The following is a 26,286-nucleotide window of genomic DNA, read 5'->3' as shown; positions in this document are numbered from 1 at the left end:
GAGAAAGAAAAGCGCTCGCGTGCCAGGGTTGCCTGGACGGTGTAAATCAGCAGAGACGTGGAGGGGAACCTAAGTCTGAGCTCTACTTGCTCCGCCCCACAAATACTCACAGGGCGGGGGCGGGGCCTTAGAGTGGGCGGGTCTGCGCACGCGCTGTGTCTGTATGTGGCGGGGTTCCGGAAGTGTGGCTCTGAAAAATGAGATGGAGAAGTACGAGCGGATCCGTGTGGTGGGAAGAGGTGCATTCGGGTGAGCCAGGGGTCTGGGGGAGGCAAGTGCTTGGAAAGAGGGAAAATAAGCCCCAGCTCTGGCCGTGACGTCGCTGCCCGGTTAGCCCCGCCCCAAGACGTGAGCCCTCACTCTGTGGAGCCGCGTCCAGGTTTCCGGTCCCAGATCTGGCGGGAGGCTCCGCCCCCAAGGAGGCCACGCCCCTGGCAAGCTTACGCGCCCTCGCCGAGTTCTTCGCTGCGTGACTCATTCATTCAACAAACACTGAGCGCCAACTGTACAAGTCAGATCCTGGGACTGAGTAAACACTTATAACTAAAACTTGCATGATCCTTGATCTACGTCAAAGAATTTACAGACTATAGAAGCAAACTATACAATAAGCAAGACAAATTGTTAAAGGAGTTATAAAGGTATGGCAGTTAGGGAAGTTATTAACAGGCTGTAAGGAGAGTACACCACCAGGGAAAAAATTTATTAGGGTTTGGTCAAGGAAGGCTTTTCTGAGCTGTGAGGTTAAAGCCAAGACTTGAAGAATGAAGACCAGTGGTCGGAGAGTGAAGGCCTTTTCAGGCAGGAAACTGCATATGTGAAGATCCTCAGGAGGGAAAAAATTCAGAGCATTCAAGGAACTGAGAAAAAGACTAGTGTAGCTGGGATGTAGTGGGCAGGGTAGAGAATTTATAAAATGAGGTTGTCAGGGTGGACAGGGACCAGATTATGGCTTTGTAGGCCGAGGTAAAGGGGTTGATTTTATTTGCAGTATACGGGGAAGGAAGCCCCGGTGGCCCAGTGATTAAGAGCTCAGGCTGCTAACCAAAAAGTTCGCAGTTGAAATCCACCACCAGCTCCTTGGAAGCCCTATGGGGCAGTTCTGCTCCGTCCTTTAGGGTCGCTATGAGTCAGAAGTGACCCAGCGGCAACCTTTTATAAGGGGAAGAGTTTTAAGCAGAGGAAGGGTCTGAACTGACTTGAGTATTTAAAACATCACTCTGGCTGTTATGTGGAATTTAGATTTGAGGGTGACAAGAGCAAAAGGGACCATTTCAGAGGCTAGTGTGCATTTTAGGTAAGAGACGATGATTTGATCAAGCGTTATAGCAGAGGGCATGGAGAGAAGTGGATGGCGTCATGATATTTTGGAGGCAGAAACACAGGATTTACTGATGAGTTGGTGTGAAATGGAGGAAAGACCCTGGGATGATTCTCAGGTGTCTGACTTTAATAAGTAGAGGATGGTGGTGCCATTTACTGAAATGGAAAAGAGCCGGGAAGGAAAAGTTTTTGGGGGGGTAGGAAACAAGAGTTTTAATTTGCTAAAGTGTAGGATGGCTATGAGCCATTCAGGTGGAGATGCAAAGCAGGTAGTTGGATGTGTCAGTCTGGGGCTCAGAGGAGAGGTCTGGGCTGGAGATATAAATTTCAGACTGTTCAGCAAATATTTATTGAGCTCCTAATAAGTGCTAAACACTGGGCTATGCACTGGGAACTTAGGGGTAAACAAGGGGAGTGTAGTCCCTGCTATTATGGACATTGACCACAGACTAGAAATGAAATAATAATATGAATGGTTTGTACATATTGAGCATTTTCTGTGTGCCAGGAACTTGCTAAGTGCCTTCTCTGCGTTTTCTCATTTGATCTTAACAGCTCGGTGAAGTCGATTCTATATTATCCCTATTTTCCATATGACGATGTCACATAACTTGTCTAAGACCAGACAGTAAGAGGAGAAGCAAGGATTTGAACCCAGGCAGTTGACTCCAGAGTCTGTGGGAACTTAAAGCAAAACAAAACAATTGCCATCAAGTTGACCCTGACTCATGGTGACCCCATGTGTGTCAGAGTAGAACTGTGCTTCGTAGGGTTTTCAATGGCTGGTTTTTCAGAGTAGGCTTCCAGGCCTTTCTTCCAAGGTGCCTCTCGGTGGCCTAGAACCGCCAACCTTTTAGTTAGCAGCTGAGGGTATTTACCAATTTCACCACCCAAGGACTCTTATGGGAACTTATAGATCAGGATTACTTTTTCCTCATTGCGCCTGTGGTAAAACTGAGTTTCAGATAAGTTAAATAACTTCCCCAAGGCCTCACACCACGTTTGTGATCATTCCTCCCGTTTCTCCAGCTCAGTGTTTTGGGCCCTTGGCTTCCCATTGCTGTTGAGTCCATTCCGACTCATAGCGGCCCTATAGGACAGAATAGAGCTGTACCATAAGGTTTAAGAGGTTGAAACCTTTATGGAAGCAGACTGCCACATCTTTCTCCTGTGGAGTGGCTGGTGGGGTTCAAACTCCTGACCTTTCAGTTTGCAACTGAGTGTTTTAACCACTGTGCCACTGGGACTCCTTGGTTAGATGACTTCTTAGTCTGGGTCCCCGTTCTGCTCTTTTAAGGAGCTCCCAGGCACCAGGTTTGCCCCGCCTGACCCGAGCCCGCCACCGTACTCCGTGTCCCCAGGATTGTACACCTGTGCCTGCGCAAGGCTGACCAGAAGCTGGTGATCATCAAGCAGATTCCAGTGGAGCAGATGACCAAGGAGGAGAGGCAGGCGGCCCAGAATGAGTGCCAGGTCCTCAAGCTGCTCAACCACCCCAATGTCATTGAGTACTACGAGAACTTCCTGGAGGACAAGGCCCTCATGATTGCCATGGAATACGCACCAGGTGGGCCAGCCTCCTTGCATTGGCCTGGCTCCAAGGACCCCTTGCCTCTGGGACAGGCAGACACAGATTAGCCAGCTTCCTGCTTTGGGATGGGCTTGGCTGAGGGTCAGGGGTATAGAGTTCTGGTCCCAGTCGTGTGACCCAGGCCCCTTGCCCTCCCCGGCCTCAGTGTAGTATTCCATAAAAGAAGAGGTGCTGTCCTGGGCATGGAAAAGCCCGGATTCTGACCACCCTGTTGTGGTCATAGGTGGCACCCTGGCTGAGTTCATCCAAAAGCGCTGCAATTCCCTGCTGGAGGAGGAGACCATCTTGCACTTCTTCGTGCAGATCCTGCTGGCACTACATCACGTGCACACCCACCTTATCCTGCACCGGGACCTCAAGACTCAGAACATCCTTCTCGACAAGCACCGCATGGTAGTCAAGATTGGCGACTTCGGCATCTCCAAGATCCTTAGCAGCAAGAGCAAGGCCTACACGGTGCCTGGGCATGGAGGGGACCTCGGGAGTGCAGGAGGTCTTGGGGGCCAAGGTCCACATTGTATCCCTACCTCCTCCCTTCTCCCCCCACCCAAAGACCTTGGCCCCTGGCTGGGTAGTCTTGCAGAAGGAAGCACCTTGGCCTTGGCCTGCTTTGGGAAGAAGCTGCCCACAAATGGACCTGTGTGCAGAGCACCTGGTCCCATCTCCTCCACCCCCAGGGCTGTAATACTGGCTTTCCTGGTGCAGGTGGTGGGTACTCCATGCTACATCTCCCCTGAGCTGTGTGAGGGCAAACCCTACAACCAGAAGAGCGACATCTGGGCCCTGGGCTGTGTCCTGTACGAGTTGGCCAGCCTCAAGAGGGCCTTTGAGGCCGCGGTGAGTGTAAGCAGTAAACACACCCAAGAGGACAACTAGGAAATCTCTACCTCCCTCCTCCAGAAACTCTCAGCTCCAAGCATTTCTGTGTTTCTTCTGTTATCACTGGGTTATGTCTCTCCCGCATCAGACTGGTGGATTAACCCAGGGCAAGGCTGTGATTCCCTCAGACTGAAAGTTACTGAGGGTAGAGGCTGATTCCACCCCCCTCCCCCCCATTAGGCTGAGGGCAGGGCTGTGGCTCCTTCAGATTAAGGAACCTTCAAGGGTAAGACTTGAGTTTTTCCAACAATCTGGGTTTCTGAGGACATAGCTGTAGCTCCCCCATCAGACTAAGGATTCCTGAAGGCAGGGTTTGGCTCTGGCATCATTAGTGGCGGGGGCGGGGGGGGTCCCCTCATCAAACTAAAGGTTCCTGAGGGCAGGGTTGAGGCTACTCCATCAGACCAGGCCTGGGACTCAGAGTTAGGGGTGCTGCTGGCATAAGAGCACAGCCCTAGGCCAACCCCTCAACTTGGTGCCTTCATAGAACCTGCCAGCGCTGGTGCTGAAGATCATGAGCGGCACCTTTGCACCCATCTCTGACCGATACAGCCCTGAGCTGCGCCAGCTGGTCCTAAGTCTGCTCAGCCTAGAGCCTGCACAGCGGCCACCACTCAGCCACATCATGGCACAGCCCCTCTGCATCCGTGCCCTTCTCAACCTCCACACCGATGTGGGCAGCGTCCGCATGCGGAGGCCTGTACTGGGAGGGGCCCCGGGGGAGTGGGGAGAGGCCCTGGATGGCAGGAGCAGAGGGGGCACACCCAGTGAGAGGGGTAGAGGGGGTATCGGGCCATTCCTCCATTCCTGCGTGTCAGAGTGCTGGCCAGGGACCGTCTCCTGAGGCCATTTGTCCTATAGGGTGGAGAAGTCCTTGACCACTGGACCACCCATGGCCCCCGGCAGCGCAGGGGGTAGGACCACCAGCACCCGCTGCAGGGGTAAGTTGGGGCAGGCTGCTGGGACTCCGCGGGTGCCCGCTGTTCCCACCAATTAATAAGCCTGATGCGCTGTAGGCGTCCCCCGGGGCCCAGTGCGGCCGGCCATCCCCCCACCTCTGTCCTCTGTGTATGCGTGGGGTGGCGGTCTCAGCGCCCCCCTGCGGCTGCCGATGCTCAACACAGAGGTGGTCCAAGTGGCAGCAGGGCGCACGCAGAAGGCAGGCGTCACGCGCTCCGGGCGTCTCATACTGTGGGAGGTGAGGAGGCTGTGGGTGGGACAGGGCTGGAGCACCTTGTGGAGGGGTGAGAGGGTGCTCAGGCTCCGGCCACGCCCTTCCCTGCCCCCTTCCGCAGGCCCCGCCCCTAGGCGCCGGCGGGGGCGTCCTCCTCCCAGGGGCAATGGAGCAGCAGCAACCCCAGTTCATCTCCCGTTTTCTGGAGGGCCAGTCAGGTGTGACCATCAAGCATGTGGCCTGCGGGGACCTCTTCACGGCCTGCCTGACCGGTTAGACCGCCAGGGACTAGCCTATCTCCCTCCCCCCCCACCATGAAAGGGCCTCCAGAACAGCTTTCTCGTTGCCTGTCATTTGCAGACTGCCCACTTACTGCTTTAATCTCCCAGTTATGGAGCTTTACTTACACCATCTCCTTTACCCTTCATGACAGATCTAGTAAGGTACTTGTATTGTACCCATTTGACAGATGGAGAAACTAAGGCTCAGAGGCTAAGTCACTTGCCCACACACTTTTCTCCCCCTCCTATCTCATCCTTCCAGCCCTAGCTCCCAACTTTTACTTGCTTCCCTAAACCCAAGGCTGGACTGGCCTGTCTGGAAAAACAGCCTAAACTCTTCCTCCTCCCTTTCCTAACTGCCCCATCCCCAGACCGAGGCATCATCATGACCTTTGGCAGTGGCAGCAGTGGGTGTCTAGGCCATGGCAGCCTCACTGACATTAGCCAGGTGGGTGTCACGTGTACTTGGGGAGGAGGAAGTAGGGGGATGGTAAGGAGCCCATATCTGAGAGCTGACACCCAGGTTGGGGGCAGGGGAATTCCCAGCAGCCATGGTCCCTCTGGCTCTCAGCCTCCACCTGTTCTGGGCTGCATCAGGGGAAGTACAGAAAGACTGGGCTTCCCCAAAGGCTGCCCACCTGGCAGAGAGAGAAAAAGAGTGTGTGTGTGCGCACACAGAGAGAAAAAGTGTGTGTGTGTGTGTAGGGGGGAGTTAAAGAGACAGACACCTCATGGGACTTAGCAGCACCCTAGGGAGGGTGCTGAGACCTGGCAGCTAGTCCCAGACCCCTTGCCCACAGCCTCCCTTTGCCCTCCAGCCCACCATTGTGGAGGCCTTGCTGGGCTATGAGATGGTGCAGGTGGCTTGTGGGGCCTCTCATGTGCTGGCCCTATCAACTGAGCGAGAACTCTTTGCCTGGGGCCGAGGAGATGGCGGTAAGTGCCCCGCCCTTGCTCTATCTCAGGGCGATTCCAGCCCTCATTGACTCCTCACACTTACCTTCCATCCCATGGCCTGTTCTTGCTGCCTTTTCTCTCCAGTTCTGTTCATTTGTTCAACAAACGCTTGTTGCACACCTACTCTGTGCCCACCCTGTGCTGGTTGCTGAGACAAGATGCACGGAATGTGGCTTATCCCTTCATGTGCTTAGAGTGAAATGAGGGAGATTTCCTTCATCCGATGGTATTTATTGAGGCTTTCTCTGAGCTTCAGGCTGGGCACTGAAGCTACCGAGATGACGTAGGTGGGGTTCCCGACCTCATGGAGGACTCAGTCTAATGGGGGGCAGGATCACACATCTCCGTTATGATAGAGGACAGCATCAGGGCTACGCCCAAGGTTCAGAGGTGTAGGAACTCAGGGAGTAGCAATGGATTCTACCTGGAGAAGATGGAGGTGGCATCTGAGTCTGAACAGGGCCCTAAAGGAAGAGTAGGATTTTGACTGGCAGAGGGGCCAAGGAAGGGCAATTCAGGCTTAAGGGACAGCCTTCACTCTTCTAGGTGGGCCTTCTTCATCCAGGCATCATTAACCCTAAAGCTCAAGCTGTCCTCATCCTCACTTCTCCTTGTAGGCCGGCTGGGACTAGGTACCAGGGAGTCCCACAGCTGCCCCCAGCAGGTGCCCATGCCCCCAGGACAGGAAGCCCAGCGTGTTGTATGTGGCATCGACTCCTCCATGGTCCTCACTGTGCCTGGCAGAGCACTGGCCTGTGGGAGCAACAGGTAAGCAGGTGCACCAGGATGACTAGCCTGCTCTCTCACTGGCCTACTCACTGGCTGCTAGTGCTCCATCTGTCATTGCCTACCTCCTGCTGAGGGCCACAGCTCAGGGAGGCTAAGGGCAGTGCTCAGTTAAAGGCAGGGTTGGATCTGTGCTCTGGTGAACTGAAATAGGGCAGAGCAGTCTATACAAACTATCAGTTGGACTTGGCTTCTGGCTTTCCCTTCAGATTCAACAAGCTGGGTTTGGACCACCTTTCCCTGGGGGAGGAGCCTGCCCCCCACCAGCAAGTGGAGGAAGCCCTGAGCTTCATACCACTAGGCTCTGCACCTCTGGACCTGGAACCCCTGCTGAGTGTGGACCTGGGCACTGCTCACTCAGCTGCTGTGACTGGTGAGTAAAACCTGTGCACAGGAGGCCAGAGGTGGGCTCACCTGGCTCCTTGGGATTTGGTTCAGGGACCCCTCTCCCCTCCAACCTACAGCCTCAGGTGACTGCTACACTTTCGGCAGCAATCAGCATGGACAATTGGGTACCAATGCCCGCCGGAGCAGCCGAGCACCCTGTCAGGTCCAAGGCCTCCAGGGCATCAAGGTGGCAACGGTGGCCTGTGGAGACGCGTTCACTGTAGCCATCGGGGCAGGTGCGGAGTGGGCACCATGGGGGCAAACAGGTGTGAGCAGACCCACAGGCAACGGGGGTTTCATGCTCTGGGCAGCTGGACTCAGCAACCTCCCCTTGTTCTCCAGCCCACCATATGGGGGGCAGTCTGGAAGATAGCTGCTTGCCTAGGCTGTGCCCCCCTCCCATGCCCTCCTTGGGATTCTCTCTGACAGAGGGTGAGGTATACTCTTGGGGCAAAGGGGCCCGAGGTCGACTGGGAAGGAGGGATGAGGATGCCGGACTCCCCAGGCCAGTGCAGCTAGATGAGACACACCCCTACACAGTGACCTCTGTGTCTTGTTGCCATGGAAACACTCTTCTGGCTGTTCGTTGTGAGTTATAACTTTTCCCACCCTGCCCACATAAGGGTTAACCCAGCTGGCTGCTGCCCACACCCTGATCCCAGTGGTTACAGCCCAAATCACCTAAAGCTTCTACAGTCCCAGATAAATGAAAGCAGAAGCCGAGGGGTAAAACTCTGAGCTTCCTATCTGGGGTGGGCAAGGGGGGAGTGTTTCTTGGGCCTTACTGAAGGGGTGCCCCCACTGCTCCCAGGGGCTCACATGCACACTTCCTCCTCCTATCCCCAAATCCAGTTTGGCTTGAACCTCAATTTCTGACCTGGCAGAATCCAGAATCCAGAGCCTAATGTGGGAGCAGAGGTGGGTGGAGCCTGCTGGGTCACTGCACGTGTGGGAGGCTACAGGGGTTTCTCTTCTGTACCCTCCAGCAGTCACAGATGAGCCAGTACCCCCCTGAGGCACGTGGACATCCTTCTCGACCACCCTGATCATTGCTTCTCTGAATGTTCCTGAAAAGCACAGGTGCCTGAGGCATGACCGTCCCCACCAGCTTCCGGGACTGTCATCAGTGGGGTATAAAGGCCAGCGAAGCTTTTGGCCTTGGATTGTAAGCCTCAACCCACCCTATTCCTCCAACACTGCTCTTTTCCTCCTCACTCCCACTTCTCTTAATTCAGCGTCCTCAAGGTCCAGCCTGGTGGAGTTGGAAGCCAGATCTAGCTTTGAAAGCAGGGTGGTCCCCGGAGCCTTAGCAAAAAAAGGCTATAGAAGTGGCTGTGGCTGCACTCAGACCCCGCGCGCGCCCCCAGCCCAGTTAGAAAATAAATCCCTAGTGCCTACAGGTAGAGCAGCTCCATGGAGCAGGGCAAGCCAGGGCCTGCCTGGCCCGCCTGGACTGCGGGTTCAGCCCGCCTGGCCTCTGCACTGCCTGGGGCAGAGAGGTCGGAGAGCACTGTCCCCCACCCCCATCCCTGTCCTGAGGCAAGGACTTGCACAACCCCTGCGCCCCTCCCCTCCCGGATGAGAGTAGGAGACTCCAGATGTGTCTACTGCAGGGGGATACCGGCTGAAGGTTGCGCCTCACCGCTCGCCATTACCCCAACCAGGTTCCGAGAAGGGGAAGCTGGCTGGACCAGACCAGTTTCCCAGAGGACTGGAAATAGTAACATCAATAAAAACGTCAGCTGCCTGCTTGCACTGTGGTCTGTTCAGGGGTAGGGGTGGCGACCAGACACCCCAGGGCAGGACTGGGCTGGGTCCGACCTCAGTTACAGGGCCGCGGCCGAGGGAGGAATGTGGGCGCACCCGGAGCCTGGGGCCGAGGTTCCTTTGGCCCAGTGCCCGGCCCGGCCTCCCCGCCCCAGCCGGGTTCTCCGGGCCTGGTTACGAGGCCTCGGCTGCCTAGCACCTGGAAGCTGGGGCCCTGGGCGGCGCGTGGCCCCCCGAGACAGCTGTTGACTCCAGAGAAGTGAGCCTTTGTGGCGCGGCCCGCCCCCTTTACCGACGCGCACTCCCCGGGGCCCTCCGCCCCACCCCCGGCGTTGGGCGCCAGGGCCCCCGAGCTCCGGAGAGAAGCGGGGCCACGATCTCTGCCCAAGGGGAAAGAGGAGTCCCTGCTCCGGGAGTGGGCGAGACTGATTGACTTTCGTGGCCGCGGTCGCGTCTGGCTGTATCCCGACCCCAGAACCATGCCGAGCCGGGCACTAGGACCGCGCGGGCGCGGCTCCGCCCCCTCTTCCGGCGGGTGGGCTCTCGGGCCCGGCCCAGTCCGCGGCCGCCAGTCGGCGCCGCCCGGAGCCGGGAACCCGGCCGGAGCGAGGCGCGGGCTGTGGGGCCGCCGCGTGCCCGGCCCCGCTCGCCCGTGCCCGCCGCCCGTCCTCCTGCCCGCCATGCCCGGTTTCGACTACAAGTTCCTGGAGAAGCCCAAGCGGCGGCTCCTGTGCCCGCTGTGCGGGAAGCCCATGCGCGAGCCCGTGCAGGTTTCTACCTGCGGCCACCGCTTCTGCGACACCTGCCTGCAGGAGTTCCTCAGGTGCGGGCTGGGAATGGGGGGGACGGCGGGGATGGGAGGGACACCGCGTGGGGAGGTGTCCAGGCCGGAGGCGCGCCGGGTCTTTGTCTGAGCCACGGCCAGATGACCTCAGGGGCGCCTGCCGTGACGTCATGAGGGGCGGCAGTGACGTCAGGGCCCTGGGAGTACCCTGGGCCCTATTCCGTAGTGTCCCTGGCAGGGTCTGCTCCCCGAGCCAGGTCGGAAGAACCCTGTGTCTTCCCGCAGGGTGGAGATGGGGAAAGACGCCCTTACTGACCCGTGGCCGTCGCTTACCCCTCATCTGAGAGCGAGAGCGGCCCCATCCTTAAACTTTGAATCGTTCGGGGAACAGGACAAAACAAAACTCTCTTCTGTACGGCATCTTAAGCCTCTGAGTTTTCAGCCGTCTAACCGCTTCTGATTCTCCGAACATTCCGGGAACAGCAGCTATTGTTCTCCCATTTCATAGATGATCAAACAAGAGAATCAAAGGCTGCGATTTGCACAGGGTCACACAATTACTCAAAGGCTTAACTGGGACTTAAACCTGGCTGCTTGTGTTCGCACAATGCGAAGTACTCACTACACAGCCCTCCCGTGAAGCAGAAACCCTTTGAGTGTCTCTGTCCTCCCACGGAGGCTTTGAGTGCTGCGGACAGTTAATAAGTATCGTTAAGGAGGGGGTTGTAGCCTGGGTGTTACAGAACGCCCCCTGGCCTCTCAGGACGCAGGTCACCCCTCGTGTCTTGGGCATCCTTTGAATTTCTGGGCGCCCTGTGTGTCTTGAACCTCCTGGCCACTGCTCAGGATGGGGTGTGGGAGGCAAGATGAGGGAGCCTCCACACCTGGTGAGGTCGTGCCCCCAGGGCACAGAAGGCTAGGTCAGCTACTGCCGACTGTCAGGAAGCTGTCTGCCGAGGTGATCTAGGGGCCCTGGCAGGGAGAACATTTCTGGGGCTCCCGTCTTTAGTGCTCCCTCCCTCTCGCCGTCCTCTGCAGCCCCTCGCTTGCAGAAATCTCAGCAGACCCTTTGTTTTCTGTTCCCCTCAGCTTGGGCTGGCTTCTGCCCTCACATACGCTCCAGCGCAAGCTGCTGTGCTGCTCCCTCCTCCCCTTCCCTCGCCTTTCCCTCTCCTCCCTCCAGTGTACACACTTACTCCCCTACAGACACACAGACCCATTGTCTTCTCCAGTGCCCTTCCGCAGCCCTCTGGTTTCCAGATGAGGCCAGCTGAGCCCCCCCTCCCCCCAGCTGACCCACCCTGACTGCCTCCGAGAAGGAGAGGAGGGGGCTGTCAGGCTCCTTTCTGTCCACCCCCTCCTCTGGCGTTCTCTTGGCTGCTCCTGCCCCTCCCCCTCCCGGAAATCCCCTCTTCCTCTCCCACAGAACCCTCCCCCCCATCCTGTCTTCTCCCCTGGGCCTGGGCCTGGGCCTGGGCCTGGGCCCTGGCCGGGCCTCTACTGTGCAGTCTTGAGCAGCCTTGAGCAGCCTCTGCCCCTGCCTCTCCTCCTCCCCCACCTGAAGCTATGCTGATGAGGCATCCGCTGATGGCCCTTACTGCCTGGCCTGACCTGAGGGCAGGCTCTGCCCCTCACCGCCACCCCCTACAACTGATGGTGTACACAGCTCTGGCCCAACCTTTGTCCTGGCTGGGCCCCAAGCTGCCCAGGCGAAGCTTCTGCCTGCAGCCTGGGGACTTGCCTCAGTCCTGTGCCTTTGTCCAAAACTACTATGTCAGCACATTCCTGAAGCAGCCAAGTGGGCCCCCTCCCCTTGGCCCACCCCACCTTCCCCACTCCTGCCATGGCTCGTGAGTCTGGTTCCCTGTGAGCACAAGCACACCCCTTCAGTGCCTGAGCATGCATTGTTCTTGCCATTGGTGGCATGGCCAGTGGTAGTGGGGTTGGGGCAGGGGGCCAGGTCGTGCTAGAAATCCTTTGGGCCTCTGAGGCATAGACTGGCCAGGCCCTGGAAAGTGTAATGGACAAGGCTGCTGTGTGGTCTCTGTTTCTGTCTTGATTCCTGCCTGCTACCACCTATCTGACTCAGACCTGCCAGGAATGCCATGCCTGAGGGCCCTCAGTCTTGCTGGGTGAGCTGTTGCCCTGTCTAGGCCTTGCCAGGCATGTGTGACTGGTCCTGGCTGGGGTCAGCAAGGCCATGTTGGCGTGAGGAGGCATGCCAGCAGGCTCCTTGGGTGCCAACAGCCTGGTGGAGAAGAGGGAGGGCAGCTGGTACGGTCAACAAGCTTCAGATTCCTACTAGGCACTGACCAGAGTCCTGGCTTTGCTTGCCGGGACATTTTTTCTTGCCTCTGCCTCCTGCTGTGTGGTGTAGTAGAGCCCACCTGAGCTGTGGAATCATATTCAGGTGCTGCTTCACCTGTGAGCCTCAGTTCTTTCACCTGCAGAAAGGGACATTCAGGCCCTTCTCATAGGCAGGTGTAGGTGTAAACATTGCCTCTGAGGATGCCTTTCATGCCCTTTGCTTTAGAAGACACACCCTCATAGGAGGAGGGGAGAAGTAGGGGAAGGTGGCCCCAAGATGACCTTTGCCCTGGTTCTTGGCTGGGCACTCTCATTGGGCCTGGGCATTCCTGGCACTTATCTCAGCCCATTCTGTTCTCTCTCTCCCTGGGTTCTCAGCACAGCCAACGGGAACTAACCTGGGAGGAGGGGGTAGCTGGGCAGCCTGTTCCTTTCCTAGTCCAGCTGCCATCCTGGGGGGAGGGGTGCCAGCTGCCACCTGTTGGCCAAATGCTGCCTGAAGCAGCTGTCTTTGCCTTCACTGGGCCCAGGACCCTCCTTCCCAGGACTGGGAGCTGTGATCTTCTGGGGTAGTGGGGAAATGGGTGCCCTCAGGCCTCTATGTGGCCTTTTGTCTCAGGTGGGGCTGGTCGGAACAGGTCTGGTGAGGGAGGGAGAGGCTGCCCAGGTCAAGGGGGGGGGGTGCAGGTCTGAGGGCTCTCCCTTCTCTTCCCATTGTGTGGAACCTTGACCCTGTCCTCTCTTCCTTCACAGTGAAGGAGTCTTCAAATGCCCTGAGGACCAGCTTCCTCTGGACTATGCCAAGGTGAGTCCACAGTGCCAGGCAGAGGCCCAGTAGCAGGCTGGCACAGGCTCAGGGCCAATGTCAACCCAGTGAGTTGTGCATCCCCCACAAAGGTGGGCCTGTTCCCTCCCACCAGGCCAGTTTGCAAACGGAGGCCCATGTTTGCCTGAAGGGCAGGCACAATGCCCAGCCTGTGGGGTGTACAGAGCTGTTCTGTGCCCATAAAAAGTGTTCCCCTCCCCTTCTGGTGGTAAGCCAGACCTGTGGCTGAGGGCCAGGACCCTTCCAGCAGCAGGGGGGCAGGAGCTGGGCAGTGGGTAGCCTGGGACTGATCAGGCTGATTGGCTCCTGCCCCAAAGGGAACATGTGTGCAGTTGTGTTGGGGACTCTGAGGTCCAGAGCAGGCACCACCTGCCATGCCCTTCATTCCTGGGCACAGAGGGGTAAATAGCCCAAGCGTGGCTATTACTGGCTCCAAGGTAGAGCCATCCTAACTTGGGGGAAGAGGAGGAGGAGGGGAGGATGTGGGGGACTGCAGCAGGCTTCTGACCCTGACCAGCACCCCCCCACCCCCAAATTCCCTGCCCCAGATCTACCCAGACCCTGAGCTGGAGGTGCAGGTTTTGGGCCTGTTGATCCGTTGCATCCACAGTGAGGAGGGCTGCCGCTGGAGCGGGCCGCTTCGTCACCTACAGGTAAGGTTCTGGGGTTGGGGAGTGGACTGCCCCTCCCTTGGCAGGCACTAACTGCAGCCCTTCCCACCAGGGCCACCTGAATACCTGCAGCTTCAATGTCGTCCCTTGTCCCAATCGCTGTCCCACCAAACTGAGCCGCCGTGATCTGCCTGCACACTTGCAGCACGACTGCCCCAAGCGTCGCCTCAAGTGCGAGTTTTGTGGCTGTGACTTCAGTGGGGAGGCCTATGAGGTGGGTGGGGCCTGGCTGAGGGTGAGGGAGGATGGGGCACCTGGCAGCCCAGGATCTCTTAGCTTAGCCTCGCTGGCATTTCCACAGAGCCACGAGGGCGTGTGCCCCCAAGAGAGTGTGTACTGTGAGAACAAGTGTGGTGCCCGCATGATGCGGCGGCTGCTGGCCCAGCATGCCACCTCTGAGTGCCCCAAGCGCACACAGCCTTGCACCTACTGCAGCAAGGAGTTCGTCTTTGACACCATCCAGGTGAGGCCCTTCCTGGGACGTGGGTAGCAGGGCAGGTGGCAAGGGAGTCAGGCTATTGACTGCTCCCTGTGTCTCCAGAGCCACCAGTACCAGTGCCCACGGCTGCCTGTGCCCTGCCCCAACCAGTGTGGTGTGGGCACTGTGGCTCGGGAGGACTTGCCGGGCCATCTGAAAGACAGCTGTAGTACTGCCCTGGTGCTGTGCCCTTTCAAAGACTCCGGCTGCAAGCACAGGGTGAGATGCCCCTTTTTCCATCAGCCTCCTCCCTGGCCCTTGAAGCCTCAGACGTAGGCTATGTTTCCTGATGCAACATACGTGCTTGGTGGTCCCTATTATGCTACTCTGAAGCCTCCAGGTCTCTCCCCTGCCATCTGGCACCCTGTACCCACTCCTCCCCTCTCCCCTGGGCCTGCCCCCACTTATAACTTCCTTCCCCCCTGCTTGTGGTTTTGCACAGTGCCCTAAGCTGGCAATGGCACGGCACGTGGAGGAGAGCGTGAAGCCACATCTAGCCATGATGTGTGCCCTGGTGAGCCGGCAACGGCAAGAGCTACAGGAGCTGCGGCGAGAGCTGGAGGAGTTATCGGTGGGCAGTGATGGTGTGCTCATCTGGAAGATTGGCAGCTATGGGCGTCGGCTACAGGAGGCCAAGGCCAAGCCCAACCTGGAGTGCTTCAGCCCAGCCTTCTACACCCATAAGTATGGCTACAAGCTGCAGGTGTCTGCATTCCTCAATGGCAACGGCAGTGGCGAGGGCACACATCTCTCACTCTACATTCGCGTGCTGCCAGGTGCCTTTGACAATCTCCTTGAGTGGCCCTTTGCCCGTCGTGTCACCTTCTCCCTACTGGATCAGAGTGACCCTGGGCTGGCTAAGCCACAGCACGTCACTGAGACTTTCCACCCTGACCCAAACTGGAAGAACTTCCAGAAGCCAGGCACTTGGCGGGGCTCTCTGGATGAGAGTTCTCTGGGCTTTGGTTATCCCAAATTCATCTCTCACCAGGACATCCGAAAGCGAAACTATGTGCGGGATGATGCAGTCTTCATCCGTGCCTCTGTTGAACTGCCCCGAAAGATCCTCAGCTGAGGGCAGGCAGGGCTCCAGGTGAAAAGGCAGGTGGGATATAACCTCAGTCAGGCACTCGCTGAATCTGGAGGGGGCCGGACCCCCTTTCAGCTGCTCCTGCTGCCTAGGTTGTTACCCTGTGCCCTCTCTGGCCCCCCACTTCCCTCAGGTGCCTCCAATTGGTGCTTCAGCCCTGGCCCCTGGGGGGAGCAGGTCTTGGGGTCAAGGGCTGGAAACAAGCGATCCCAGGGCCTGTCTCCCCGCCTCGGCAGGGCAGACATAGCTTGGTGCAGGCCACACTACTCGGGACTGAGTGCCTGTTGGTGGTGTGTCCCAAGAGCCATAAGTTGGGGAGGGGGTTAGGAAAGGGAGGGGTAGTTAAGAATCTGTCTTGAGATCTAATTTCTCTTCCTCTTTCCCCAGCTGTGTCCCCTCTGGTTATTTATTTGCTCAGTGCCAGAGGGTCACAGCAGGGGAGCCCTGATTTTTAATAAATCCTAAATTGTATTTATTAATTTGGTTCCAGTCTGACTCATCTGGGTTGGAAACCTGTTGCCATCAAGTCAGTTCCGACTCAGTGACCCTGCAGGACCGAGTAGAACTGCTTCAGAGGATTTCCAAGGCTGTAATCTTTACAGAAGCGCACTGCCACATTTCTCCCATGGGGTGGGTTCAAACTGCTGACCTTTTGGTTGGTTAGCAGTTCTCGTTTTAACCACTGCTTCCCCAGGGCTCCTCTGAGTTGGTTAAAAAACCCACTGCCATGAGTCCGGCTCATAACAACCCTATAGTACAGAGTAGAACTGCCCCATAGTTTCCAAGGAGTGCCTGGTAGATTTGAACTGCCAGCCTTTTGGTTAGCAGCTGTAACTCATTAACCGCTGCACCACCAAGGTTAGTAAAAAACCCGTTGCCATCAAGTCTGACTCATAGCAACCCTACAGGACAGAGTAGAACTGGCCCCATAGAATTTCCAAGGAGTACCTGGGCAACTCAAACTGCAAGCCTTTTGGTTAGCAGTGGTAGCTCATAACCGCTATGCCCACCGGGGTTTGTTAGGCCCAACTCTAAAGGCGGGAGGACCAGAGAAGAGCTGCAGCAGCTCTGCTGGTCGCCCTCTGGTGGCCGACAGGGAAACTACACCAGGCTTTGTGTGGAAGACCGTTTCCTGCTGCTGCCTACTGGTGGTTAGGTGGCAAGTGCAGGGTCTGGACACTGTATAAAGCAGAAGTCCCTGATCCACCCCACACTGGACTGGTGCCTTTGCCTGCAACAGGTCTCTCCTTGGTCTAATAATAATAGCTACCATTCACTGAGCACTTTCATGTGGCAGATACTGCTAAGCACTTAAATGCATTATTTCATTTACTTTAACAGCCAAGTGAAATAGCTTTTATCACCATAGCAAAAGGACCTATTTCAGTGGGGTGTAGTGAAGATTTAATGAGACAATACATATTCCTAGCACAGCATAAGTGCTTAATGAATGTTAGTCTAACACCAAAACCTGTCCACAGCCTTCAAGGTTACAAGGCACTTGGGTTTTCTCATCCATGAGCTTATTTGCTTTTCATAGAGGCCTCAGTGATTATCCACATGTTACCCAGGAAAGAAAACCAAAGAGATGGATTGACTGATCAGTGAACCTTCAGCTGGTATGGGGCAGGACCTGGATTCTGTTTTAAGCCCCAACAATAGGTAGATAACAGGTTTGGATTCTCACTGCTTTTGGCAAGTTATTTAGTTCCATGGGGCATCAGTACCCTCACTGGTAAAATGAGAGCAATCCTGCCCACCTCCTAGACTTGTTGAAAGATTAAACGAACTAATGAGCATAAAGTACCTTATCCCTGCCTAGCCCTAGAAGGGGCCCAATGGATGGGAACTGCTATCTAGTAAGGGCAAGGTTCAAGGGCTGCATGGAGTTCCTGCCTTCAATCCTCCCACACAGAGGCTAGGGTCAAAAATCTTCGTAAGAAGGTGACTGGAGAGGACCGACCCTAAGACACCCAGACACCCAGCCAGGGGACTCTTCACCAGCCCAGTCTTTTCAGAGGGTCAAAGTCATGGACCTAGTGGGAGATGGGGCTCTGGCTTCCTTGCTGACAAAGCAGAAAAAAGCTCCCTCACCAGACAAAACCTGTCTTGGTAAAAGTGAAGGCTGGAGACTGGGTAGGAAAGGGAAAACCAACCCACAGTCTCTGAGGAAATGCCTTCCCCTTCACTCTGGCCTCAGGCAACACAGGTGGACCCACCCTTCCAACATCCCAGTTTTCTAAGAAAAACCAGACACTTTAGATCAAGCTTGGCTCCCTCTGCTGCCAGGACTGTGCCACTGCACAGTCCCAGGGGGCACATTCACATGAAGGCTGAAAGGTGCTTCCTAGACTTGTGTGTACTAATGGGACTTTGCAGTCAACCCCAGACACAGACAGGCCAGGCCACTCATTTGAAAACCTTTGCAGGCAGTCATTGCTTTCTGGAACTCACAGGCCAGGTTCTGCATCCAAGTGTGAGCTGGAGTCCCCAAGTGTCCACCTCAGGAGCCTAGAAATCATTCAAGAGGCAGAGCTGGATTCCATCACTTCGGCTCATCTGTTTGTGACCTTAGACTGACCGCAAGTCTCACCTGACACAGGCAGGAGGAGGCAAAGCACTTTCACAAAGGGGCACCCCACAGAAAAAGGCATACTGAGAAGGGGAGTGTGCTCTGAACTCCATCAGCATTCGGGGAGCTGATGCTACCAAGGATCTCTGATCCCACCTTCCCTGAATTCCACATCCTTTGGAATTTCTCCTTCCCTCCATCACATCCTAGCCCAAATCCAAACTCGGCAGAAAACGGTGGGTAATTCAGATAGTTCTTTTGGATTTTTTTCCCTGCAGACAAAAGGGGGGAAGTTCTCTAATAATCTTAGCATGTGAGAAACAGCTTCAAATAACGGACCAGTTTTCATGTTACACATTACAGCAGCTATTACCTTCTCTGTCAAAGGCCCTCAGAAATTCCAAGGGCTGGAGGTGGGAGAAGGGAAGGGAAATATTAAGTCTTAGGTTGACTTATCAAACCAGATCCCCTTTTCTCAAACATCAGCAATGAGAAGCAGCAAACCATACGTAGCCATGTAATCCCACACCAAGCCCCTGGCAGCCCTGCCCCGGTAGAGGGCTCCTAGGTACCCTCCTTTGTGGAGGAGTGGGAGGAGTTGGCTTAACTCCTGTCTACCCCAGGCCCTACAATCACCAGAGAATCTAGTCTGGGATAATGGACCAGGGAGGGCTTCTGAGTGGGATGAATACTATCATGGGCCTCCCCCTTCTTAAAAAATGGGGAATTATCCCCTTTCTAGCCAATGAGACATGTTAGAAACTGTCAAAGGAAAAATCACCTCAAACATTCACAGCATTAAACGAATAGGACAAGGCCAAAAGGTCAGTTTTTTTTTTACTGGTTTATAATCTTAAAAACCCATCACACCCATAAACCACCACAGGTGAGAAAGTGAGGGAGCTGGAGAATGAATGCTACAGTATGTGGACAGAGTGGGCAATCCAGGTATTCCCTAAGGGTATGTGGGATGAAGGCAGGTAGTGTGGACAGGAGGCCCTGGCCTGGACCCTTATTGCTGGCTGGGGGTTGGCTGGCGGAGGGGGAGGGGTTCAGGCTGAATTAGGAAACATCTCACACCAAAGGTGAGGGCAGTGGGGGTGGGGGAAACCACAGTACATTATCCATGCAGACTAGGGGTGGGAGTGAGAGCTTCAGAGACGCACCCCCTACACAGGAAGAGATGGGTTTGAGGTTCTCTGACTTAAAGCCCCCTAGTTGGTGTCTGGTCCAAGTTCCTAAAATGGCAGCCCACCTTGCAGGGGGAGGCATTGAAGAAAAAAAATTACAGGAAAAACATGTTTTGGAGAGCAAGCGAGGGAGAAGGGGAGATAATGGTGCTCTTTAAATTTGACTCAGAGAAGCAGGAATCATCGGAAGGGGACCCTGGGTGAGAAGGTGGCTAACACCCTGGGAGAAGGCATTGCACCAGAAGCTGCTGGTGCTCCTGAGGGCTCAGGGACAGGGAGGTACCAGTGTTCACAGATGGCAGGAAAACAATTGGTAACAATAAATTAGGACTTCACGTTGCTATCATTTGGCATAACACAATCAGGCATTTTTTTTCCTTTTTAAATATAAGGCAACTTGCCAACACATAATTTAAAAACTGGTCTTCAGTCACATTGCTTCAGATCACTAAAGAATTTCTGGCTAAAGAACAGTGGATAGTATACTAAACAAAATCCAAAATCTTAAATAAGAACATCAATTCACATTCCCCAGAGACAAGAGGAAAGGTAAGGGCTTAACTCTGTATATAAAAAAAAAAAAGGCCAAGGATGCATCTTTAACAGAAGGGCACAAAAATTTACAACAGAACAACCTGAAGTTACAGAAAGTTTTAAATCTCTAGCCAACTAGTTGTCATCTGGGAATGACATGTTGAGCATGGAGTGGGTGGGGGTGTACTCTAAGAATGGGCAGGGGCAGGAGGGGCTGTTTCCAATATAGGCCCGTCTCCAGTGTTGAGAACCATGCTCATTTGGTAAAGGAATAATTCAAAGAGCTTAAGGCTTTGTGTTTTTTGTTTTTTTTCCTCTTTAATCTTGAGGGGCTGTAACAGGAGATGGCTAGAGGATGAATGTACCTGTGGGGCCACTCATACACAATGCTACTCAAAACCACACTACCTTCAGACAGAAACATTTAAAACTTACAGTGTAGAGTGTTATGGATTGAATCATGTCCCCCAAAAATACGTGTTGTAAATCCTAACCTCTATGCCTACGGTGTTGGCAAAGAATATTGAATACACCACGGACTGCCAGAAAAACGAACAAATCTGTCTTGGAAGCAGTACAGCCAGAATGCTCCTTAGAAGCAAGGATGGCGAGACTTCGTCTCACTTACTTTGGACATGTTATCAGGAGGGATCAGTCCCTGAAAAAGGACATCATGCTTGGTAGAGGGTCAGCAAAAAAGAGGAAGACCCTCAAGGAGATGGACTGACACAATGGCTGCAACGATGGGCTCAAACACAGCAATGATGAGGATGACGCAGGACCTGGCAGCGTTTCGTTCTGTTGTACATAGGGTTGCTATGAGTTGGAACTAACTCCACTGCACCTAACAACAACAGGCCTGTGGTTATAATCCCATTTGAGAATGGGTTGTCTTTGTTATGTTAGTGAGGCAGGATTAGTGTAGGGTGTAGCTTGAGTCAATCTCTTTTGAGATATAAAAAGAGATTAAACAAGAGAGCAAAGCAGAGATGGGGGAAGAGAGATGCCAAGCCACATGAAGATCGCCCAGGTGCAGAAGCTCGAAGAGACAAGGACCTTTCTCCGAAGCTGAGAGAGAAAGCCTTCTCCTAGAGCCAGCACCCTGAATTCAGACTTCTAGCCTCCTAAACTGTGAGAAAATAAATTTCTGTTAAAGCCATCCACTTGTGGTATTTCTGTTATAGCAGCACTAGATAACTAAGACATAGAGCAATATTCTTAGCCAGTGTAGAGAGAACCAAATGAAAAAAAAAATTTTTTTTTTTTTTTTTTTTTTTTGGTGTTTTGAATTTGACTCCAATGTGATCATCCCTTACCTACCTAATTCCTCAAGTAAGGTAGTTTTTTGTTTTCTGAGAGGGGCTGGGAGATGAGGGCAGCCGGGAAGCTAGGAGAGAAGCAATAGTGAGAAAGAGAGAGGTACAGAGGATGGAGTGATGCAGCCACAAGCCAAGGAACATCAAGGAACGCTGGCAACCACCAGAAGAAAGTGGGAAGAGATGAAAGTTCTTGCTGGGAGCCTTAAGAGGGGTCATGGTTCTGCCAACACCTTGATTTTGAACTTCGAGCCTCCAGAACTGCATTTACCTAGGGTTGGAAAGGGGAAACCAAGATGCCAATACAAAGGTATTTTTTTCCATGTCTCAAGGCTATGGCCAAGTGTCTGCAGGATACCCCTGAGGTAAAGGGGAGCAAGGACAAGTGCAGTGGCACTGGGATCAGTAAAGATGCAAAACAAAGCCTTGAGGGATGGACAGGAGCTGAGAGAGGAGATGAAGACAGGTCAGTTTTGATTTGAGGTCTTTGGGTGAATAAGAATTTGGCTCCCAGAGGACTTGGAATATCTGCTTCTTAGTCCTAGAGAGAGAGACAGGGAGAGGCCTAACTTTGAGGGCTGGGCACCTACACCTACCTCACCTTAGAGCCCTTCCCTCAGTCCATACCTCAGTCCGATGTGAAACAGGTAGAGGTACAGGAAAAGACAAGAGGAGGCTGCTGGGAGATGGTCATGGTGGAGGGACTGACTGATAAGCGGACAGTGGAGAGAAGAGCCTGCTGGGGCTGGTAGAGGGAATATGAGGGCCCAGAGGACCCACCTCTGCCTTCAATTAGATCCCGCCAAATTCCCTTTCTCAGACATCTAAGAATGATCACACTGGAGCAATAAAAATTTTTTAAACTATCCAATTACTTAAAAGTAAGACTAATCCTAGCTGGGTGATGTATAATGTGTATCTTGTGGAGAATACCAGGGCTACCTATCTATACCCCGGGTGCTGAATATGAAGACTTCGACTATCTGTGGGATCAGGAGCACGGCTGCCAGGGGCACGGTGGGCCTTGCTCAGCATGGCCAGGCTCTGTTCTCGGAAGCAGGCCTGTTGGAAATCCCCACTTAGGTAATCCACTGTTTGCATCAAGCTGTTCTGGCTCGCCACTGGACCGCCCCCAGTCGCTGCTCGGTAGTGGGCCCCAGCAGCCGCCGCACAGTCGAGGGGTGCACCTGTGGGCTGCCCACCATGGAATGGCATGGTGAGGTCCTGAGACCCTGAGCTGTCGCTATTGGGAGTGGGCAGAATATTGTTCCACAGGGGTTGGAAGTAGTGACCATTGGGATAGGCCAGTGGAGCTGCCAGGCCGTTGACTGGTGGGGATGGGGTCGGCTTCTCCAGGGGTGGCTTCAGATGGAAGGACTGTGCCAGGCAGAGTTCCTGCGGGTAGGCAGGGGCCTTGCCCACAAAACCAAGCCCTGCCAACTCACGTCCTGCCGCATGCTTGCCTGTCAGGCCAGCGGCCGCCGGCGTCCCACCAGCCTCACTGCACATCTGTTGTAGGTGGGCCAGCTGATGCTGGTTCCAGGCGACTGACTTGAGGTCGCTAGGGTAGCCAGTGGGGGCTCGAGAGATGCCCGAGGGCAGGTTGACAGGGCCTGCGACAGGCAATGCAGCTGTAGCCACATGGGTGTGCTCCATGGGATTGACCACACATGAAGGCATTGGTGTGGGGACGCTGTGGGTCGACACCCGGGTGCTTGCATTGATGAGCAGACTGCGGCTAATGGGGCTGGGGTTGGCGATCTGGCCCTCACACACTGAGGTAGTGCTGATGCCTGCCCTCGTCTGGCAAAACTGGTTGATCTGGTGCACGATGCTGCTCAGGTCCGGGGGCTGGCTGTGCTGCAGAGTGGCCGCCATTGAAAGGGGGATAGTTGAGGTAGACACGGTCACATTCGGGGGGGCATCTGAGTCTGGCATCTTTCGGCCTCCATGTAGCAAGGGGTTAGGAGGGTGCTGGAGGCCCTGGTGAGCCAGGGCCTGAGGATGGACCAAGCCCTGGGTTTGTGCCATGGGCTGAGGGTGGCCCAGGCCCTGAGGCTGCTGGAGGCTCTGAGGGTGGGGCAGCGCCTGGGGTGGCGCGATACCCTGAGGGTGCTGCAGCGTCTGGGGAGTAGCATGGGCCAGGGTCTGTGCATGCTGCAGGGCCTGCTGACGGGCCAGAGCCTGGGCCTGGGGGTGGGTTAAAGTGCTGGGTGCCACAGTAGCATAGGGTGCCACTGGGGGGTTCATGATGACCTCAGGGAGCAACCGAGCTCGGGTGCCGTCAAAGTCCTTGAGTATGCTTCTGGCTGGCACTTTGACAATGGCAAGCAGGCCTGCCTTGGTGGCAGCCTGAGTCGGGTAGGGGCTGTAGCGCTGGGCTGATGTGTCGAGGCCGTTCACAGTACGACGAACGTGTTTCCGCTGGGGAACCTTCACACTGTTGGGGAAGATTTTTATAGTCAGTGGGTTGTTTGCGACCTTCTTAGCATACGCATCCAATTCGGCTGGGGTAGGATAGTGAGCAGTTCTCATTTTCTGTGTAGTGTCCCCTAGAGAGAGAAGGGGGAGGAAAGCAAAGAGGGAGAGGGAGCTCATCAGTGCCAAGCCAACTAGCCCTTCTGGATTCCCCTTCTGAGGGTCTGGGGTGGGGGTATAACTAGGCTGTCATCCCTATCCTTCAGGCCCCACAGTAACAAGCACTGCTAACATTTAGTAAGGACTTATAGTATGCCAGGCCTTGTACTAAGTGACAGGCTATCTCAGTGAATCCACATTACCACTTTAGGAGGCAGGTCCTATTAGAATTTCCACTTTACAAATAAGATAACTAAAGATCAGAATGGCAAAGCAATTTTCAAAGTCCCAGCTTAGAGAGTCAGAACTGGACCAATTCCCACAGAGATAACCAAGAGTTCTTTTTCCCCTACGTGGAAATGCAGGGAACTGGAACTCTTCTCCAGCATCTACCAGCCCGTGCCAGCGTGAGGGCGTGAAAGTTCTAAGCAAGGTTGCTTGTCAGGGCACTCTATAGCCCCTCAGTCCCTCCCGCATGACATTCTGGTACAGATAGCACTCCGAGTGAGTATGCTGTTGTGTGCAGTGGTCAGTGAAGCATCTGCTTTTCCTTTTGCCTCAGCAGCAGCTGGGGCTCCATGCCCATTGGGTGGGCATCCTGGCACAGTAGACAGGATGCTTCTTTTTTAGGAGCAGAGGAATAAGCTGCCAACATCCTTCCCCTAACCCCCTGTCACAAGTTCACTTGTGTTTATGGGGTTACTGTATGCCTGACTGGGTGAAGATCAAAAGACTATATTTATTTGCTTGTGGGGGATGACAATAATGACATGGCAGCAGGGAGAGAACTGAGAAGAAAGGATTCAGAGAATCTTTAAGTCCAGAGAGCCAAAAATCATCTATATTCGGCCAATGTCAGCTGTCACTTTCCAAAATGAAAAGAGGAAAAACCTGCCTTCCTCTGGAGACTGCGGAAATACCCACTCAATGTGGCTCATTAAGGTTAACAGTCTCTTTGTTCCCATCTCCTGTAGCCTCCCATCAGGGGGCTCCAGCGGATGTCAGGCTGCCAGTCAAAAAGCAAAAGGTTCTGAGAACAAGAGCTCTTTAAGAATGCCAGGCTCCTGTAAGGGCTCTATCTCACTCTGTTCTCCCTCTCTCAGAAGGAGGGGCTCCCTTGAGTACACACAGAAGGTGCTTAATAAATGCTTGCTGAATGACTAAGTACACTAACTGTCCAGAGCAGAAGGAAAGTGATTTGGCTGGGAGCCTAGCTCAGCTAGCTGACTCCCTCCCTACTTCCTCCCGTTGCAGAAGGCAGCCAGGACAGACCAAGGATTAATCTGACTGAAAGCCCTGCTTGTGGCCCCAGCTGGCCTTGGCCCAAAGGAGATCCCATTCAAAGTCACATCACTGGGCATCAACTGGAACAGAAGTAGGCTAGTGAGTTAGCTAGAAGGAAAAGGGCAAAGCTGCCTTCGTTTGCTGACACTGCTGATTAGCTGGCAGCAAATGCTTAGAAGCTGCTCTTAGAGGCAGGAAAAGGAAGTTCAAGTCCAGGAAGGCAGAGAGTTGGTTCTACACTCAGAAAGGCAGAGCTGAGCAAAAAGGGTACAGAAAGGAAAAGGTCTGTGCTTTCAAACACAGGCACAACACCTTGTACTTAGTAGACTCGCCAACATATTTAAGGCTCTGCTTTATTTACTGAATACAGAATAGACACTCCATAGATAAATGAAATGTGTGTGAGATAACTGATTTGGGGAAGGTCTTAAAAGGATGAATGAGATGGTGACAGCAAGGGCAGGAAGGAGGGGAGGCAGAGAGAAATGTTCTCTCACCCACTAGGCAGCACCACTTGGGTGATCAAAGCCCAAAGAGCAGAGCATGAGTTCTGCTTTGTTTCTTATAAGCCACTGACCCTCAACGGGCCTCAGTCTCCATAAGCCAGGGCTACTTTCTGAACTTCCTTATATTCTCCTGGGCAAGATACAAAAAAAAGTCTGGGATCATTGAGAGACAGTCCCCCAGCTGAAGGCACTAGAATTCCGTAAGAAGCTGTCCTGGTCAGCCATTATAATTAGGTGTCTGAAGGTCAAAATCATGTGACACTCCTAGCAGGGTACCTTACCCAGAGCAGGTAAGTGTTTTAAGTATGGTAATGCCTGACTGAAAAATGGGGCTTCAGCTGAGTAATGGGGTCAGAAGTTGCTGGGTTTCAGTACAAAAAGGAAATGGAAGGTATGTCACTGGGTGTTCCTCTATACGACCCCCATATTGGTGGGTGAGAGAAGCCCACTTCTTATTTGAAGGCCAAGTAAGAGAGAGTGGTACAGTAGATTGTTGGAAAAAAGAGGTCTTTTGATCTAAGACACTGCCAACTCTCAGGTTGTTTTCTAGCAGAGGCATAGGGGTAACTTGGCTAGATTCAGGAGTATGGTCCCAATTCCTGGAACTGGAAGCAATGAGACACTTATCCACATTGATTATAGTTTTCCTTGTCATGCCTACACTGCTGTTGACAGTACTGATAAGAACAGTCAAATAAGGAATCAGAATGAAAGGGAAGTGAGGGTTGGGAGGGCAGACACAAGGCTACAGTATCTTTGTTAAAGAAGAACCTCAAGAATGAAATGAGTATATTGGACAAGAAAGAAGCCACACTCTGGGAATCCAGCACCACTCACCACTCAACACTTTTTTTATCTCAGTCCCCACACAGGCACTCTGCGTCTGCCTTTCTTCTGTAACATCTTCCCCAAGGTACACAGCCAATACAGAAACCACAGCTTTGTAAGAAATGTACTTAAATATCTTATATCAATGATATCATTAAGAGACACTAGGCAGTGTAGA

General features: G+C 54.1%; 3 protein-coding genes across 18 annotated transcripts in view; 2 read left to right on the top strand and 1 right to left on the bottom strand.

The window, feature by feature from the left end:
- The window catches only part of LOC126061954 (protein FAM222B), an 89,793-nt gene that overhangs the window by 4,744 nt on the left and 58,763 nt on the right, over nucleotides 1-26,286 (bottom strand). For 4 of the 6 annotated variants that reach the window (XM_049858858.1, XM_049858857.1, XM_049858861.1 and 1 more), the window contains one exon: nucleotides 18,911-23,465. The exons of 1 other annotated variant lie outside the window; for it this stretch is intronic. In XM_049858858.1, the coding sequence (XP_049714815.1) occupies nucleotides 21,856-23,465 (1,610 nt within the window). In that variant the 3' untranslated portion in view covers nucleotides 18,911-21,855. Of the gene's footprint in view, nucleotides 1-110; nucleotides 191-360; nucleotides 1,046-18,910; nucleotides 23,466-26,286 lie in introns of those variants that run through there. One more of the 6 variants, XM_049858862.1, reaches the window with a different exon arrangement.
- Nucleotides 158-9,139, top strand: NEK8 (NIMA related kinase 8). 11 transcript variants are annotated; one of them, XR_007513939.1, is made up of 15 exons: nucleotides 158-249; nucleotides 2,685-2,890; nucleotides 3,138-3,751; nucleotides 4,281-4,489; nucleotides 4,655-4,734; nucleotides 4,810-4,991; nucleotides 5,089-5,239; nucleotides 5,620-5,696; nucleotides 6,049-6,184; nucleotides 6,823-6,973; nucleotides 7,201-7,364; nucleotides 7,456-7,614; nucleotides 7,808-7,966; nucleotides 8,365-8,458; nucleotides 9,043-9,121. XR_007513939.1 is itself a non-coding variant. In XM_049858855.1 (15 exons), exons 1-15 carry the CDS (start codon nucleotides 164-166, stop codon nucleotides 8,391-8,393), a joined length of 2,136 nt encoding a protein of 711 aa, XP_049714812.1. In that variant the 5' UTR covers nucleotides 158-163; the 3' UTR covers nucleotides 8,394-9,137. The 11 variants fall into 11 exon arrangements, 10 of the variants coding, with proteins under 10 accessions (XP_049714812.1, XP_049714811.1, XP_049714805.1 ...); XM_049858855.1 differs by having other exon boundaries at nucleotides 3,138-3,370; nucleotides 3,620-3,751; nucleotides 6,067-6,184; nucleotides 8,365-9,137; XM_049858854.1 differs by having other exon boundaries at nucleotides 3,138-3,370; nucleotides 3,620-3,751; nucleotides 8,365-9,137.
- TRAF4 (TNF receptor associated factor 4) lies at nucleotides 9,726-15,639 on the top strand. The gene is made up of 7 exons (XM_049858865.1): nucleotides 9,726-9,968; nucleotides 12,990-13,041; nucleotides 13,611-13,715; nucleotides 13,786-13,947; nucleotides 14,035-14,196; nucleotides 14,275-14,430; nucleotides 14,654-15,639. Exons 1-7 carry the CDS (start codon nucleotides 9,826-9,828, stop codon nucleotides 15,284-15,286), a joined length of 1,413 nt encoding a protein of 470 aa, XP_049714822.1. The 5' UTR covers nucleotides 9,726-9,825; the 3' UTR covers nucleotides 15,287-15,639.

This window comes from Elephas maximus, chromosome 19 (assembly GCF_024166365.1).
Source record: "Elephas maximus indicus isolate mEleMax1 chromosome 19, mEleMax1 primary haplotype, whole genome shotgun sequence".
Taxonomy (NCBI): domain Eukaryota; kingdom Metazoa; phylum Chordata; class Mammalia; order Proboscidea; family Elephantidae; genus Elephas; species Elephas maximus.
This window is presented reverse-complemented; position numbering and strand designations above follow the sequence as displayed.

Excerpts from the sequence above, each read along its gene's own strand:
- NEK8 (XM_049858847.1), top strand. The coding sequence starts at position 164 with ATGTGGCGGGGTTCCGGAAGTGTGGCTCTGAAAAATGAGATGGAGAAG. Across the intron at positions 4,735-4,809 it reads CACCAGCACCCGCTGCAGGG|GCGTCCCCCGGGGCCCAGTG; the intron begins GTAAGTTGGGGC and ends GATGCGCTGTAG. Across the intron at positions 5,697-6,048 it reads GCCTCACTGACATTAGCCAG|CCTCCCTTTGCCCTCCAGCC; the intron begins GTGGGTGTCACG and ends CCTTGCCCACAG.
- TRAF4 (XM_049858865.1), top strand. The coding sequence starts at position 9,826 with ATGCCCGGTTTCGACTACAAGTTCCTGGAGAAGCCCAAGCGGCGGCTC. Across the intron at positions 13,948-14,034 it reads TCAGTGGGGAGGCCTATGAG|AGCCACGAGGGCGTGTGCCC; the intron begins GTGGGTGGGGCC and ends GCATTTCCACAG. Across the intron at positions 14,197-14,274 it reads TCGTCTTTGACACCATCCAG|AGCCACCAGTACCAGTGCCC; the intron begins GTGAGGCCCTTC and ends CTGTGTCTCCAG.